We start from the raw sequence: 18,421 nt of genomic DNA, 5'->3' as shown, positions 1-18,421 counted from the left end.
TGAATAAAACAACAACAAACGTACACTTAATGTTCAGAAAGGCAGAGGTGAAAGTACCGGATTACAAGTACTCAAGCCATTTGTTACATTTCTACACCCAACCGTTACTGAGTAAATTATTATTTTTTGTTTTAAAATTACGAATGGACTGTATGAAACTACAATAACTGAAATGACCAGACAACAATCAAATGCATCACATCATAGCTAGACTAATCAGATTAAATTTGATGCACGGCACCAAAACAGCACTGAATGGAGGTTATTTTCTCAGGTTTAGAGTTCATAAATGTAGCTATACTTAGAGTCTGAGATTTATTTTAATTTACTTTGAATTTAATTTATTGGGGTTATTTATTTTATTTTTTTAATAATTGTACATTTTGACTTTTTTTTGTGTAAAATTGTGGTAGATTCGGTCTGTTCCTTTTTAAGTTTATACATGAGATGTTTACTGTATCCAAGGGAACCGTGGCGAGATTTATTACCAAAAATAAATGTTGGGGGTGAAAGTGACCCAAAGTGTGTCTTGTGCTTTGTTACCAGAGCGAATCATTTGGACAATTATCTCACGTTCAAAAGGTCACTGAGGTGGATTAAGATGGTTTACTTTAATAGTATGATGAGCCTAAACATTTGAGGGCATTTTTAACTTCTCTTTAACAGAGATTTTGTAAAGGAAATCCTCCACTGTGTCTGGCAACCCTGATCCTGGCAGTTAGAGACTATAGTGTCTCAATAGTGACCAGCCTTCTGTCAACAAAAAGTCGATGAGTAACCGAGAACAAAACACACGATATAAGAACAGTCGTGATGATCCATGGCTGGGCAACTTGAGGTCCGCAAGCTACATGAAGCCCTCGGTCTAATCTTGTCTGGCACCAAAAACAAATACACAAATTATATGATTCCAAAAACACACAAAATGACAGAAAAACTGTAAATTATACAATATGTAAAAAAAAAATAAAAAAAAAACGGACACGGAAAATACACAGAATTGATTATCATCTGATGTTTTAATCAACAGCACAGATCAGATACCTGTGACGACGTGTTCACAAGCTGAACCATTACATCAACTGGGAAATTGCTTTTACTAGTTTTGTGTTTTTCAGGACCAAAGGAAAGGGAATTGAAGACACATTTTAGGTATTTCAGGATGTTGTTCTTGATATCAAGCTGTTCTTTTAGTGCGTGCGCACATAGCATGCAGATTGCCCCAGGGCGGGACAATACCAACAAAAACCATGGCAACAACTTCAGAACAAGTATGTAAAAGCCTAAAGAAAGTGTCTATTTGTACGGTTGCTGTACGATCAACCTCTGGTGCTATTGGTACGGTTACCGAACTACACGTAGCGTCTTAGGGTTAGGTTATAACCCAATATTGCAACTATTTTTAGGGTTAGGGTTATGGGTTGGGTTAGGGTTTGGGTTGGGTTAGGGTTTGGGTTGAGTTAGGGTTTGGGTTGGGTTAGGTTTAGGGCTAGGGTTAGGGTTATGGGTTGGGTTAGGGTTTGGGTTGGGTTAGGGTTTGGGTTGGGTTAGGGTTTGGGTTGGGTTAGGTTTAGGGCTAGGGTTAGGGTTATGGGTTGGGTTAGTGTTTGGGTTGGGTTAGGGTTAGGGTTATGGGTTGGGTTAGGGTTTGGGTTGGGTTAGGGTTATGGGTTGGGTTAGGGTTAGGGTTATGGGTTGGGTTAGGGTTATGGGTTGGGTTAGGGTTTGGGTTGGGTTAGGGTTTGGGTTGGGTTAGGTTTAGGGCTAGGGTTAGGGTTATGGGTTGGGTTAGGGTTTGGGTTGGGTTAGGGTTATGGGTTGGGTTAGGGTTATGGGTTGGGTTAGGGTTATGGGTTGGGTTAGGGTTATGGGTTGGGTTAGGGTTATGGGTTGGGTTAGGTTTAGGGCTAGGGTTAGGGTTAGGGTTAGTCTCAAACTGGCCAAATGGGGCGCTGCATATGGATAGAATGTCGGTATATTGATACGGCAACCGTACGGACAACCACTGCCAATACTGAAACAGATGACCTGGACTTCTATCCATCACATGATGGGAGTGATCCAAACATCTGACATGCACGTGCTGAGTCGGCTCGGTCATGGTGGAGGCCAATGACGGGCTTCTTCTGGGAAAAGCAGCACAAGCACAAAGGTCACATTCACTCATGTCCATTTCCAACTCTCGAACATTGATGGGAAGCTCACAGTCCGCATGACTACATCAGTCTGAGTCCCGGCACACTTCCCTCAGGCACAGACGGGCTTTGTTTTGGCTTTATTTGGTGCGTGGTTATGGGAATCAGTGCTCAGGAACGGAGTCATCAGTTTTGACAACAAGAGATAAGGTAGATTTTTACCAAAGACGGGAGCCTTTTGACTGATTTTCAGGATACTGTGAAAAGACTCTAGAGTTGTTTATCTTTACTTGTGCAGGATTTAAAAAAAAAAAAGCTTTACCAGACTTTTTTGTGGCAATTTTAGTAATTAAAATAAATTGTTGAAAATAATTTAGGGGGTTTTCAAAATAAATTTCTCATTGGTATATAAAACACAATATTTTAAGTTTTTAAAAGTTGACTTCAATGATGTAGATAGTGCATTCTGTTATTTTTGGATTGATTGAATTTTTTACGTAAACAGTATTATCATGTATATATAAAGAATATTATGCATTTTCTGTATATTTATCATATTTTTCTATTGTTTTTTGTTTTTGAATTAATTTTCTAATGCTCAATTACTTTTACTTTTGCAGTTTATTTTTTATTTTTATGTAATAGTTTGGTTATTGTTTTTATTTTTGTGCATTTGATTTTCTTTTTCTTGATATTTTTGACATATTCGAATCTTCATACTTGAAGTTTTTTCCCCGTGTATTTCATACATGAACCAACTCAAAGTACTTTACATGAATGGAATGCAACAATTAGAGAGAAAAATAGGTTGTTATTAATTTGCTGTGAGGCAAACAATGAGCAGAATTCACAAAGTTGCTAAAGCACATGTTTATTTTTTCAAAAGCCATCAGAAAAGGAGTTACCAAGCCCTAACATGTCTAATCTTATGTAGCATCAATGTGTGATCTCAGCTTTAAAAGCTACCCCTCCTTTAGTGAATCATTTCAAACTGTCCTCTGTCATTTACTCCTGTTTATTCGGATTCATTTTTTCACCTTCACATTATTCTGAGCATTTTCATCCAAAACCCAGAAGTGAAGAAGGGGCATCATGACCTTTGGGGAAGCTGAAGGGGAAAATCCTGTTTTAGTCAGGTTGCATCCCAGTTGCAAAACAGTGACGAAACAGTGACGTTGTCTTTATTTTGTTCTCTAAACAAATCAGGGTGTTTCCATTATTTCATAAACAGAAGTAATGTGACACCTACAATGCTTGAAAACAAAAACATGTCCTAAACTCCAGGGGGAAAAAAACCGCATGCTATTACATTAATTTACCTCTGGAACTGTACACATAATCACTCTGAGTATAGTATATATTATACTGTATATATGTAATATTACTACTCAATAGGAATATAAAAAAAAACAAACAAATAACATAAGACCACTTTTTCCTATTTAAATCATTAAAAACTGCCACTGTACAAATTTAACACAAAAACAGACAATTCAGTCTAAAATCAAAGCAAAATCACATCACAACAGGCTTAAGATACTGTATGTACATGTTCTTTTTCAAACAATATTAGCATGTCTAAATGTTCTGTTTCAGGATAGCTTGGGACAAATGTTGAAGGGTTTTAAAGATATTTACATTTGTGCTGAAAATGTCTGTTAAATATAAATGCAGTATACACCTGATTGTAGAGAGTAGGCTTTTTGTATGATGACACTATCATTAGTTTCAGGTTTGAGCAGGTCTGAAACATGCAGGACTGGACTTGAGCACACCTGACATAAGAAACTAGCCTACATGGTTTTCCAATGTCAGAGGACATTGGAGTAACCTGAAGAGGAAAGTTTTATCTAATATATATATTTTTTTATGTGGTTAGATTTGTGGAGGGTTACAATAACAGTAGAAAGAAGACCAATGTGACTCTGGCTCTCTTCCCACAACTTTTATTTTGAAAGCCAATAGTCCCTCTGACTGTGGGAGCTGATCCGTTACATGCAGTAGACAACAGGGAGCCTGAAAGTGATCCCTGAGTTGAGGATTGTGATTATGTCCCAGTGGAAGTGTGTGAACATCACATTATGGTTTTTTTTTAGTTATTTATAAAGAAGGAAAGTTCAACTCTGCCACCCTGTGGCCACTAAATAAACACAACACAGCTTGGTTAATAGTTACACCATTTATTTTTATTCTAGACAATGAAACCCTTAATTGCCATAAACCCTCAAAAAAAGACAAAGAACATTCAGGTAGTTTGCAAATACGTTGCTGAGCTCAAGTTTAGTTCTGCGGCTGTTTCAGAAGGTTTGTTAGCAAGAAAAAACCATCAAATAGAACATAAATACTACTGCATCAAGACATCAATACTACCTCTAAGCTCCTAAGACAGATTTACACAACTATATAACATGTACCAGTGGAGTAACTCTACATTAATTTACTGATTAATGGGTTAAAAATAATAAAATAGAGCATTACATTCAGAGAAGCCTCTTTTATTAACACAGGATACCAGCTGTAGCAAATGTACAATCAGAGGAGATTGTGACTATTTACACGTCCTCGCTGGAAGTTTGACTTCTGCAGAGTTAAATTGTAACAGCAGGACAGAGCAGACAGGAGACACAGCTGGGAACAAAAGGCCTCCACAGCAGGGCTTTATTTCTGCAGCTGACATTCATGGGGACTAAAGGGGACCCTCAGATGGACTGAGGGGTACACATGGGACATTTGGGGGTGGGGGGTTGATGTAAACCATCCGTGGGAACTGATGGAGACCATCAGTGGGACTGACCGCCTTTATGGGTACTCTCAGAATGACAAATGCTAGCATTCTCACACAAAGGACAAACAAAAATCACACTAACAAACAGAAGCACGCACATAGATGCAAATGTGTATGTTGACATACATACACACGTGTGCGTAGACAAATACACACAGACAGGACACCTGTACACATTAAACTGAGGGTTAGCACATACACACAGGCGGGGGTAGATATGCTCAATGGGAGACAGACGCACAGAACGAGTCCCTGAACTGTTTGTCTTCTCCTCTGAGGACCTTCCACCTCCACATTTTGGTTTCTCAAACCGTCTTCACATCAGTTTCAAGTCTGACGTACGTGTTAAGGGTCCTCACACACACACTCGATATTTTCTTCCGTGAATAAAATAATTTTTTTTTTACATTGGACCCCAACAAACATCCGAACTGAGCACGAGCAGTGCTTTGTCGATACATACAATCAATGCAGATTTCCTTCATATAAAGAAGACAAACAAAAACTTTCAGCAAACCACACTAAATCTTGACACTTCCTACAAACGTGTGAATTCATGTTTGTTGGGACGAGGCGATTGTTGGTTGCTTTGACGATGAGCTGGTTCTCTGTGAGAGATTTAGTTTAAATTCATAAAACCCAGGAGCTGCAGTAGAAATGAAGGGGTTAGAAAAGCTAACGTGTCGTTAAAATGCCTCAAAATGAAAAAATAGAGAAAAACCTGAAACAGACACCCCTTATTACACCATTGTAATCAGTGTGGGCGCCACCTGGTGGGCAAACCCTGCTACTTTAATGAATGTCAGATTATAGAAGTAGATTAAGTAGAATGGAACAAATCAACAAAAGTCAATGGTGTCTTTTTACCTCCAAGATGCGTTAGCCCACATTCCTCCCAACACTAGTGATTAATATATTATTGTGCAGTATATATTAGGAGTAACGAGTCAGTCTGTACATATGTGTGTGTGTTTATGGTTTTGTGGTGGGTATTGGTTTGATGGGAGGCAGGGGCGAGCTGGTGGGAATGACCCCCGTGGCCAGCAGGATGATGATGAGGACGATGACGAGGACGACCACCACAATGACCACGATCAGCTTGACGTTCTTCCACCAGTAGGCTCGGGCCACTTTCTGAGACGTCTGCTTGAAGTGCTGAGCCTGAAAGTGGAAGTGGGACAGCAAGGAGAGCCGGTGAACTGGTGCACAGGCGGATAAAGGAGGAGATCTGCTCCTGCCAAAGTTAAACGACTTAATGCACAAAACCCAAAAAAGCCATTAAGGCTGTACAGATGTGTACTGCAATGAAAAATGTTTTTCCCTCCCCTGTGCAGTGGCTGTTTTCATATTGCGCTAACAAATGTATCTCAAGGAAACTTGAAGAGGAATCTTTGTGTTCCACGTATTGCAGACATTAAATGTGCTGTCTTTCTCCATCACTGTGAGGGAACTCTGTACCAATGACCAGTCCCATGTGTTTTGGTTAGCTTAGCATGTAGCAGCGCTGGCTGAACAGGGTCAAATTTTAAAGACTGAGGTGGCAAAAGTACTAGTCTTCAGTACTCAAGTAAAAGTATAGATACTTAAATAAAAAATGAGTCTGGTAAAAGTATTGAAGTTGCTCCCTTACTTGAGAAAAAGTAAAAAAGTATGTGCTACTAAATGTACTTAAGTAAAAAAATATAAAGTAAAACAAGTCACCCTTCAATAATAAAACAGCAAATTCCATATCTTTTTATTAAAAAAATGTTTTTAGAAAAAAAAAATACAAATACTCAATTAAACCCAGAGCAGCTTTGAGTTTGACATTTTTTAAAACTTAAAACTATTAATTATTAAAACTAAGGGACCTGCCTAACCGAAAAAAGCTAAAAAACCCAAAATTGTGGTTTTTTTTACGTTGTGGCGTCATCTTCAAAGGTCTTAAAAGTAACAAGCTCATTTTTTAAATGTAAGGAGTAGAAAGTACAGACATTTGTTTTAAAAAGTAAGGAGTAAAAGTAAAAAGTTTCCAAAAAAAATACTCAAGTATAGATACCAAAAAACACTACTTAAGTACAGTAACGTAGTATTCTTACTTAATAAAGGATGACTTATCATTTCAAGCTGATAAATAGGGTCAAAATTACTTAAATCAAAAACAAAACAAAAGCCAACAACAACAAAAAAACTTTGACACGTGTATTTATTTTTGATTAATTGGTAATAAAGCATCAGGATTTTGTTGTTTGTAAATTAGGAGCGATGTGGGCCTGCGAACCGCAATTTTGTGTGTGACATCACTGGTGGGAGGGGACATTGTTCTTTACCTGTAGACAACCATAACAACACACTTGAACAAGTAATATAAATGAAATATCTACTTGTATAACAAAGACCTTAATAGACTTAATCAGGGATACGTGTCGGAATGTTTCACTTCACCTTTAAAGTGGTTGGTATGTTGATACTTAGATATCAAAAGTCAAAGTACAAGTAAGGTGCAGCTTCTTCATGCTCTGTCGAATCTCCGTCAGAGTCACTAAACTGGTTTCTCCATGAAATCCACTCACCCCCGCCTGCAGATCCTCCGACTTGCCCATGAGGTCGTCTAGCCGCTCTCCTCGAGCCAGGATGCGGTCTACGTTCTCCGTCATGATGTTCTTCACTCCATCCACCTGGTCCTTTAAGGTCTGCACCTTGTCCGGTGCTATCTCCACCCCGCCCAGCTCCTGTATTGAGGCAGAGCAGTCATTAAAGCTACCCATTAGTCTAGCCATTAAATCCCAGTTAATCCACCTTCAAGCCCCCATTAGGTCTTCTGAAGGTCCCAATTAGCCCCCCTGAGAGTCCCCATTGATATCTAATTACAGAACTCTCTCCTGGTTAGTTCTGGTCTGATTGCCCGAAGCAGGCCAGATACCATCGTACACTAATAGCAGTCAGCAAGGTCTCTGCCAGAGGAACCCCCGCTACGTTTCAACTACCGCTATGAGCAACATACATAACACAGAGTCGTCTCATTCATCAAAACCGCCACAATACCCATTACCTTCCACCTTTGTTTGTACTGCAGGTCATCATTTCATGGCTCTTCAGTGCATGTAATAAATGATAATACATTGGTTTTTACATATTCCTTTTCTGATTCTTTGTTTTTTTTCCACCATAACACACATTGAGCTTCATATGTAAACATGTAATGTAGGTGAAAGGAAATATGTAAAAATGTAGGGACTGTTTTCATTCATGGAAATAAATACATGAACCTCAAGATAACCTGTTCAGACGTACCTTTTTAATTTAAAATGTATGGGAAAGTGTCTCCAAATTTTGACTGGTAGTATAAATCTATATTCTATATTATCCAAAGTAAACATATCTTCCATCTCTCCCTCTCATTAACAAAATCCTGTCTGTGATAAACATTTAAAGATGGTTCATTTAATACAAAAACTATATGAAGTGCTACTATATTTATTTAACTCTACTAAAGCACCGACTACGGTACTGTCTATCATCTGTATTTATCTTTGTGAGTTTGAAGCCTGGTAAATAAATAAGATTTTAGACAGAGCTCATTGGTTAATACTGCTCTTAGAACAGGTCTGAGGGCACTTTCAGTGGTCTGTACAGGTTACTCAGTTCCTGGGGACCCCTACCCTACAGTCTTGTCACCTCCTGTCTGGATTATTGTAATTCTCTCTTGTTCCAACTCCCTCAAAAAAAAAAAACTTTACTATCCAATGCCTTACTGACCTTCTTCACATTGTCTAACACTACTGGCTCTGGAATTCACTCCCTCCTGACCCCAGAAATATATATATTTTTAAGTTTTGTGTGTCGGTAATTGTGGGTTTTATTAAAAGCCACAGCCAACACAAACACACGTCTGTCACTTCCCATGAGGCCGCAGCAAACGGTAAACAACAGCGTCTCCAGGAAAAAGGAAACCAGGTTATCTGTGTCATCGGATGACTATCACCCAGCTTCGCCCATTTCTGATCAAACCAACATTTTACTGCAAATGTCACACTGTTATCCCTTCTGTCTAATAAACTATTGTTTTTATTACATTTTATCCTTTGGGGCTTTCATGGGCACTAAAAATGTCACAGTGACGTCAAATCTACATATTTGTGATGCTGTGTGCAGCAAACGCTCATTTCCTCTATTTTCTTTATCAATGCTTATTCTCAGTATTTTAAAAAGCCCCATAGAACTACAAAAAAGTTGGAAATAACACTAAATGCAGCTTTGAAGTTTGCATTCACCATAAACTACATTTCCCACCCAAGATTTTAAATGCCAGGGATTTAAAAAATAACCTAAAGTGAAGTCAGGACAATTGGAAGCAAAAGGGTCAAACTATAAAAAATATCACAAACAAAAGAAACAGACAAAACTGATCTATCCAACTCTTTAATCCAGATCAATCTGCATACTGTGCGCGGGCATGGTGAATTAATGGCGTGATCTGGCGCACATAGTTCCCAAAACAACTGGACGACCTCCTAAACAAGTTCTGATGAACTACAGCCAAGCCCGCGGAACGTCTCCGCACCGAATAGCACGTACCACGTTCCCGAGAATTCAGTCCAATAACTCGGTTCCATCGAGTAAAACAAATAAATATGTGCAACGTAAAATCCTAATTTATGTTAAATTGCCTTTGAAACGATATATCACACAAATACATATGTTCCGATAAATTTAGAAATTACAGGAAAAGGTCCCGCACCCCTTTCAAAAAGGTCTCAGAGAGGCTCTTGACAGCCGCTCATAGAATATCCATATCAAATTTCAGGCCAATTCGACAAGCATTAACGGAGGAGTAGTCATTTCAAATTGGGGCTCCGGGGCCCCCGTGGCACATATGGATTCATGGGCTCCATTCATATATTGGTATGTGTCAATTATTAGGTACCACCAACTGTCACAATATTTGACTCACAAACAAATGAGAAAACCACTTTAATGGAAATTACCACAAAAAAAAGTGGGGGGGGACCCACGGGCCCCTAATCGAATTGTGTGAGGCATAATTGTAATCTACATTGAATTACCTTTGAAACGATATATCACACGACTATGTGCCCATAAATTTGGAAATTACCGTAAATGGGGGGTGGTCCCCCGGGCCCCATTTAAAAAAAAGGGCTCAGAGTGCCTCATCATATTCATACCAAACTGCATTTTGATTTAATGAGAACTAACGGAGGAGTAGTAATTTGAAAAATGAGGCCCCCGTGACACGTACGGGGTAATACACTTATATAATGGTATGTGCCAATGATTCGATACCACCAACCGTCGTTATATTTGACTCGCACATAAATGAGAAATCTAACTTGCGTATACATCAATAGATTATACCTCCCAAATTTCAGCCCGATCTGTTCACAAACAACAGAGGAGTAGCTATTTTAACTACACAACAACAACAACAACAACAAGACGAAGAAAGTAAGTGGTGTTTTGAGTCCGGTAGCCCGGCCTAATAAAAAGTTCAAATGCGTCTCGTCGTCCTTCTCCTGCATTTTTTAACTAAGGTTGAACTTTAATCAACTATAGGAGTTATAATTATGAGTGTTACAGTTTGACTAATGATCTAATTATCTTGTGACTGGTTTTAAATTGTAACTGAAAAGAAATGCATAGCTGTAATCTGAAATGTCTTTTCATTGTGTTATGACTAAACAAATCGGTTCAAATGAATGTGAAACATTAGAGCCTTGTTTCTGTAGTGACGTGTCACCAGTTTGAATGATCACTAGTTGAACAGCTTCAGCTCATGCCTAAAATAGTCTCAACTGTTCTGTTGACAATAACAATAATAGTTAGTTATGTTATCATTAGTGTCACAGTTCATCGAAGGAGTGGATGTGGCTACCAATTTATGCAAGCTTTGTGAAATATACTTGTCGTACACATCTTTTACAACCAACATAACTCTATGAAAATAATTAATCAATGTCCTGAATAATTCTTCAGTCTCCAAACAAAATAATAAAAAGTGTATTTAAAAGAGAATTACAACATATTTTCAGAAAGTAAACACTGAACTCCCCTTTAATAAAACAAAGTACTACATTACAGGCCCTACAGTTAAAAGTAAGATCAGTTAGCAGTGGCACTATGCTAGATAGATAACTAGCCTTCAATATAAAAGTTCACGTTAATGTTCTAAGCAGGTGCTTGAGACTAGAACTAGAACTGGTCTGTAACTGACTTTTGGATGCCAGTCCAGTATTGAAAAGTTAAAAATTGTTAAAAAAAAAAAGGCTTAATTAAAATATGAGGCAGTTGGGAGGATAGGCAAGACCAAAGAGTCCCAGCCCAGTGTTTCCACCACCAGCCATTAACATGTTTACATTGGTAGATAGGAGTCAATGAACAAGTGTGTGGGTGTTAGCTCTGAGATGGACTGGCGACTGTTCCCAGGTGACTCTCTGAACAGAACGAGTGTGTTTAAAAGTTTGGTGGATATTTTTCTTTAACCTGAGGCTCAGTTAAAGTGAAAACAAACCATAATACATGCCAAGTTCAGTGCTAATAATCATGCATCATAATTTGTCTTGACATTGAGGGATGTGCACTGAAAACAACCACAATTAATCAGTTCAAATCAAACCAATAAACATTTGAAGAGTGGGATTCTGGGTAACAATGCAGTTAAAAGAAGACTAATCAATAAGATAAATGTATTGGACTGAGAGACTGTTGATAAAGGAGAGGGAAGAATTGGAGGGTACAAAAGATGAACACAAACTGTCTTCTGTTATCCCAGGATGAGATTAAATTTCACAAATGGGGATATTACATGACACAAAGGTAATAAAGAACTTGTTTTGAACATTTTTATACCTTAAAATACAATCCATTGGGAGCGCCAACGTTTGGCCGGATGTGATGCCAAGTCATTAATTGTGTTGCATTGTTTACATTAGGTCCCACCCATTTCCTCTAACATTGTTTGATTTATTACTACAGATAAAACGAGGATGTGTGTTGGAGCTACTTCTGCCATGGTATGAAGCTGGTTATTAGAGCGTTGGTTGTGTGTTGGAGCAGCCACAGCCGGCAGTCAGCGACACTGTTTATATAAGAGACTAATGGAGGTCGTCCTGTGCAACAGTGAGTATAGAAGACAAAGTGGACTTACTGGGGGACTAGTAGGCAGGACATTGAAGTGATTTGAAGGAGGAAAATCCACCTGAGTAGTACACATCGGCACAGCCACTGGCAGCACTAACTACAAGCATTTGAAGTGAGCAAAATGGCGGCCAACGTGTCTCATTGATGACCACATCCTCCTGGCTGCTCTACAAGGACTTTAAAAGTTAGTTACCAAACTAGAGTATTATATGTCTTCTTTTGATAGAGCTTGCAATCATAGGCGGAGTTTGAGATTCTTGCCGAATATACATTCTTGGGAATATTAGATTGGTACAAATGCACCAATCGAACAGTTTTAATTATTATTTTTTCTCATTTCTGTAACATAAGTTTTGAAAGCTGTATTATGAACCTGCCAAAAGAAAGCCAAAATGCAGCTTGAAATTTACAGCACCCACTGTAACTTAAAGAATGAGAATGAGAATGAGGGGCGGTGTGTAGCTCAGTGGGTAGAGCGCCCGCCCCATGTATGGAGGCTGTAGTTCCTCACCTGCAGCGGGTCCAGGTTCGATTCCCGGCCTGGGACCCTTTCCTGCGTGTCATTCCCTGCTCTCTCTGACCCCCTTCCTGTCTAGCAACTGTCATATAAAGGCCACTAGAGCCAAAAAAAATCCTTTAAAAATAACAAAAAAAAAAACAAAAAAAAAAAAAAAAAAAAAAAAGAATGAGGGAGTAAAGTTGCTCAAATTAAGCAGAGTTCTACGTGATCTACTGGATACATGTGCTTTAATATGGGAGATACACTTTAACGTGGAGGGATAGACTTGCTGTCAGTTGTAAATCACTAAGTTAAACAACAGGTAGGACAGAATAAAAGGATCCTTATGGATTAAAAGCATTTAAAAGTCCAACAACGTAGATTATGGCATTTAAAGTCTAACAACGTAACTCCACCTTCGCTGATTGTCTATCTGCTCCCGTGGACGGTGGACGCCAATGCAACTCAAATTTACTACAGGGATCCTTTAAATAAGTGGTTCTCAAACCTGTTTTGGCTCAAGTACCACCATTCACTTATTTCTGAATCCAAGTAATCCTTTTATTTGACTACAACATTTTGCTCAGAATACAGCAAAAAAAAAAAAAAATAAAAAAAAAATAATAATAATCATTTTGTAAACAAGTGGAATGAAAGAGAGTTTAGTGCCTCCTGAATAGATTTATTTCTATAGTTTTTATAATTTGCGGTCATCTCCCTCCTGATGTGGGACCAAGACTGACTCTTGTAGTTTCAGTTCAGGTTCTAATCAAGATAATTTCCAGGACCATCATCATTGTTATAATTGCTATTTTCAACTAAAAACAAATCTAAAACCCCATATTTTATTGCTTTTATTTGTTAATTTTTCTCTCTCTCTAAAGTACCCCCTGTAGTGCCATTGTGTACCCCTAGGCAGGGGTATACCTACCCTTATTTGAGAGACACTGCTTTAAATAACTCAATTAGACCAAATACTGATCGATATTAAACTTAGGAAATGGTGATGAACATGTCAATCTTCCTGATCACTGTATGTAATATTTAATGCTGGTGATTAACAGTATTTTTTTTAATAAATACTGGTTGTAATGTGTGTACACACTAACATGCAACAACTCAGTATTTGCCACAGAGGAAAGCAGGGAAACTATGGCTCTGAAACTAAGATGATTAAAAACCTGCTTTGTTCTTTATACGAAGGATAAAGTTGAAGCCCTTTCAAAAGTAACACCCAGCTTTTTAACCAATGGTGGTCATGTAATTATGGAAAAAGTTTAATTTTCTTAACTTTTGGATTAACATTCTGTTTTATTTCTCTTAGATGCTGGTAGTGCGTCAGGCTGCTGGAGTTAGCACTCCATAATGGCTATTTCTCTGATTTTCTGCCCTATAAATGGCTTCAATGTCCTCCTCCCTGACTCGACTACCGCTCTATCTGCTACTCACATGTGTTGGGTAGTGCGATCGCGTCTTGTCTACAAACAGTGCAACTGACTGCTCAAAAGCTCAGCTTGAGACACGTCAGAAGTAACTCCAACACAACATCCTAGTTTTGTCCGTAGAAACAAATAAAACAATATGAAGAAAAAAGTAGAGAAAAGTGCTAAAACAACTTAAATAAAGAGGAAAATCTGAGATTTGGGGTAGAACATAATGAAAACGACTTTTTGTCACCTCTGGCTGAGAACACCCGAGGGGTATTCCATAAAGCGGGTTATGTTCAAACTCTGAGTATGTTCAGGCTCAAATGAGGGAAACTCTGAGTATCTCATTCCTAAACGCGAAGTATGTTCTTCTCTGAGTATGTTACCATGGCAACATTGTCCGTGAACTAAACCTGGTCGCTGGCAGGTTTTATCAAAGAAACCCTGGGTTTCTACCTGGCTCCACTTTAATGAACCTTAACACTTTTTTCTGAAACACATTAGTAACATCACACACCACAGACGTGTTCACATCATTACTAATGTTGTGTTGTTTTACGTTTTTTTTTTTTTTTTGTGCAAACGGTAGTTTTCTTTATAACATTGTGGATACAGAGCATTAAGTGAAAGTCACTGAGAGGGTGATCTGCATTAAAACATCTACTGACGTCTGTAGTAAAGTTCCCTGAATACAAACCTGTGGATAATATAAAGGAAGAGATGATCATTAAAATGAATCCACTTTTAAGGCTCGATTATGGTTTTATATTGTTATACAGGTAAATCTGTAGATCATGGCTCTTTGAAGTTATGATGGCGCAGTGAGTTGTGACGCTGCTCTTGGAAGCGATGGGTCGTGGGTTCGCGTCCCGCTTCAGTGTTTTTTATGACATCTTTTAAGATGTTGAGATGACTCTGGCGACATTACATTAAAAATCAATATAAATGATGCAATATCAAGCGGCATTTACTGTCTTAATATCCAGTGTAACAGGAGGGCTCTCTATGCAGCCATCCTATGCTGCTGCCACGTCTCCTCAGACACATTTTATTCATATTATTCACCTCTTGTCACGTCACTGAAGCAATAAAGTGATGAAGCGACCAAAAAGTGTGACTAATTACGTGTCACTGAAGACTGAACGCACCTTTAGGACAGGCTCATATTCCTCAAACACCGGCTTATTTCACCCATTACGGTGAATAAATCACTATTTTCAGGGTGGTTGCCATGGCAGCTCGACTCATCTTCGATCCATTGATGATGGCTTTTTATCGCGCGCGTGCACGTCAGTAACCCAAGGTTTTCACACTCAGGGTTGATTGACCCACTTCATACCAGCTGTAATGGAATCCGATACCCAGAGTATCCCATCGCGGGGTATGTTGACCCAGAGTTTATGGATAGACTCAGAGTTTGTTAACCCTCCTTTATGGAATACACCTCTGCTCTCCATGGATTGTATTTTCAGGTATTAAGCATAATGGTATTGCACCTTTTATCTCAGCTAACTTTTTTTTTAACTTTATGAGTTTTAACATTTTACATGTGACACACTAAGACAGAAAAAGACATACAGCCAGGCACAAAGACACAAAAATACAGTAGTTTGTCCAGAATTTATCCTAAATACAAGTAGACTGCGGCTGCAGAGGCTCGCGCAACAGATATATATCGGCAGATAACTCAGTCAGTTCTAATAATTTCACAGTGAACCTGCAGCGAAGTTACTCTTAAATAGTATACGACCACCAGGCAATCGTAGATTTAGGCAAATCAAACAGTTATAGTCTGTTAGATGCGACTACTCTGGACCTCGATCCTCGGAATGCTACGCCGGCTACATCCAGCGACCTGTGAAGCAGCGGAGCTTCATACCAGCGGTGTCCGCCGGCGGAGGAGATGTAAGCGGTGTGATCGGAAGCAGGAGCGGAGATGCTGAGCGGGGCTAGCAACCAAGCTAAAAGCTAATCCTCAGAACGCCACTTCCTTCCATCCCGCGTTCTAATGTCCACTCCCTGGAGAACAAACTGGACTACCTGAAGCTGGATTTAAATGTAAGACGGGAGATGAGGGGGGCGGTGTTTGCATATACACCAATAATAACTGGTGCAACAACGGTGAGCTAGTCTCATATCACTGCTCTCCTGATGTCGAACTACTGACTATAAAATGCAGACATTGTTCTTCTCTGATCTGTTAGGACTTTTGGCAGTCTATAAAACTCCACGTTTTTCACAGTCTGATAGATTAGTACAGCCAAAAACACGACAATAGTTCACCATTTCCTCTCAAAATTCGGGATTTGCTCATTTGTGTGCTGTTTGTGAACCAACTACTTATCTCCAAAATGGCGACTTCCGGGTTGATGGCGCGCTGTGAAAACCCTCTATAGAAGTTGTAGTGACGTATTCGCTGTATCAATTTATAAAGAATATTGCTTTATTATTAGTAGAATGTTTGGCAGAGATTATATAATTGTTTATTTCAGCTAAGAAGACTTTTATTATGGTTATTGACTTTGAGAATTTTGCTTTATGTTTGTGGTATTTTCCGATCAGAATGAACATGTTGGTTAGTATTTATATGGTTGCCTAGGTGAAAAAAATAATCATGTGACTAATGACGTCATTGATTTCGTTTACCTGTACTTCAATTAAACGTATGTTAAAGGTAAATGTATTAACGTAAAGTAAGTAATTATGTCAATATGAGCTCAAACGTAGTAAGTGTTTGGTTTAAGATTAGAAAATTATTCCACAGTAGAAAACATAACCTGCTACATTAGGACTAACTAGCCAACGTTTTAAAAACACAATTTTGTCAGGGATATATTTATTTCTGCTATATATTAACTTTATTTTTAACTTTTATATGTTGTATAACCTGGTGGCGGCACAATGATGGAGTATTGGGGCACACAATGGAGGAACAGTCGGTGTCTTTAGACAAAGTTTGAGCGCTAAAACTTGTTAAAAATACAGTTAGTGATTAGTTAACGGCTTATCCACACAGATAAGTAGCTAGCTAGCAGTAGAAAGAGAACCACGGACAGGTGCTGAGGTGGAGGTGAACCTGTTGATCTGCGGTGTGTAATGGAGGAAGACGGAGGAGAGAAAGACACTTTAACTCACCGGGTCTTGGTTCATGTTGTCGGAGGTCGAGTGTACAGAGGTTTGGGAGAAGGACAAACCCTCCACACACACTTTAAACACCTTAAAAAGAAGCTTTCGGACGCAGAAAGTCGATAGTTTCCCTCCTGACTTTGTGCTTCCTGGTTGTGTTGTTTCCTCTCGGTCCGAACTCTGCTGTAAAGTTTGTGTTCACACACAACGAGGCGACTTCCTGCTGACACACACACGCGCGCGCACACACACTTACACGCACGCACACAGTAATGGGACAGAGCTATATAATACATAAATATATATAAATATCTAGCATTGGCATTACCACAGACAGGTAAATTCTTAGATACTAGTACAGTATGTATTCACATAGTGGGAGGAGCTTTAGTAGAGTTGTCAGTTATGGCCAAATGAGTATGTGTGTGAAGGTTGGATGTACAAAGAGGTGTACATACTCAGTACTCTGTAGTGTTATAAAGGGCTATATTTGTGGGTGCAAATAATTTAACTCTATGAGACATGCGCATGATAAATGTGTTTGTTGTTGGTTTTTTTTAATTCATTTTTATATTTTTTTTGTTTGGTGTATTTTTCTATAATGCATGTTTTTTGGAGTCATGATCTGTATTTTTTTGTATCTTTCTGTTGTCCTTTTGTGCCTTTTTTTTAGATAATTATTGCTTTTTGTTGCTATTGCAGTGTGATTCTGGAGTCATTCTGTGCATATTTGTATCATTTTTGGTGTAGTTTTGTGCATTTCTGTTGTCATTTTGTGTATTTTTTGTATAAATATTTAGTTTTGTGTATTTTGAGTCATTTTCATACTTTTGTTGTCGTTTGGTGTATTTTTCTGTAATGTATGTTTTTCAGAGTCATGTTGTGTGTTTTTAGAGCCTTTTTGCATATTTTTGTGCATTTGTGTTGTCGTTTTGTGTACTTTTTGAATAGATATTGTTTAGTGTTTTTGTTTTATTTTACTCATTTAGTATATTTTTATTATATATACCTTATGTGTGGTGAGGGCATGTTTTGAGTGCATGAACATACTGTCACAGGTTGTTGAAATGTAGATGTGCTGTTACTTGATACATTTAAGTCATACATAAAATACTCAGTTAGATAGTACTCAAACTAAAAGTAACTAGTTACTGTCATCCATGTTCATTTTGGTAACAATAATAAATAATTATAATTGCCATGGCTTCCTTGAATACAGTAAACATCTCATGTATAAACATAAAAAGGAAGAAACCAAATCTTGCATAATTGGAACTGGAATTAGTGTATTTTCTACAAAGGCCTCTGTATA

General features: G+C 38.4%; 1 protein-coding gene across 1 annotated transcript; it reads right to left on the bottom strand.

Moving 5' to 3' along the window:
- Positions 1-4,299: 4,299 nt before the first annotated feature.
- On the bottom strand, positions 4,300-17,478 carry vamp8 (vesicle-associated membrane protein 8 (endobrevin)). Its single transcript, XM_028457686.1, has 3 exons — positions 17,119-17,478; positions 7,473-7,631; positions 4,300-6,081 (listed from the first exon to the last, which is right to left on the bottom strand). The coding sequence occupies exons 1-3, from the start codon at positions 17,131-17,133 to the stop codon at positions 5,893-5,895; spliced, it is 363 nt and encodes a 120-aa protein (XP_028313487.1). The 5' UTR covers positions 17,134-17,478; the 3' UTR covers positions 4,300-5,892.
- Positions 17,479-18,421: the final 943 nt, after the last annotated feature.

Source organism: Gouania willdenowi, chromosome 9 (genome assembly GCF_900634775.1).
Source record: "Gouania willdenowi chromosome 9, fGouWil2.1, whole genome shotgun sequence".
In the NCBI taxonomy this organism is placed as follows: domain Eukaryota; kingdom Metazoa; phylum Chordata; class Actinopteri; order Blenniiformes; family Gobiesocidae; genus Gouania; species Gouania willdenowi.
The sequence above is the reverse complement of the archived record's forward strand: the minus strand, read 5'-3'. Positions and strand labels throughout refer to the sequence as shown.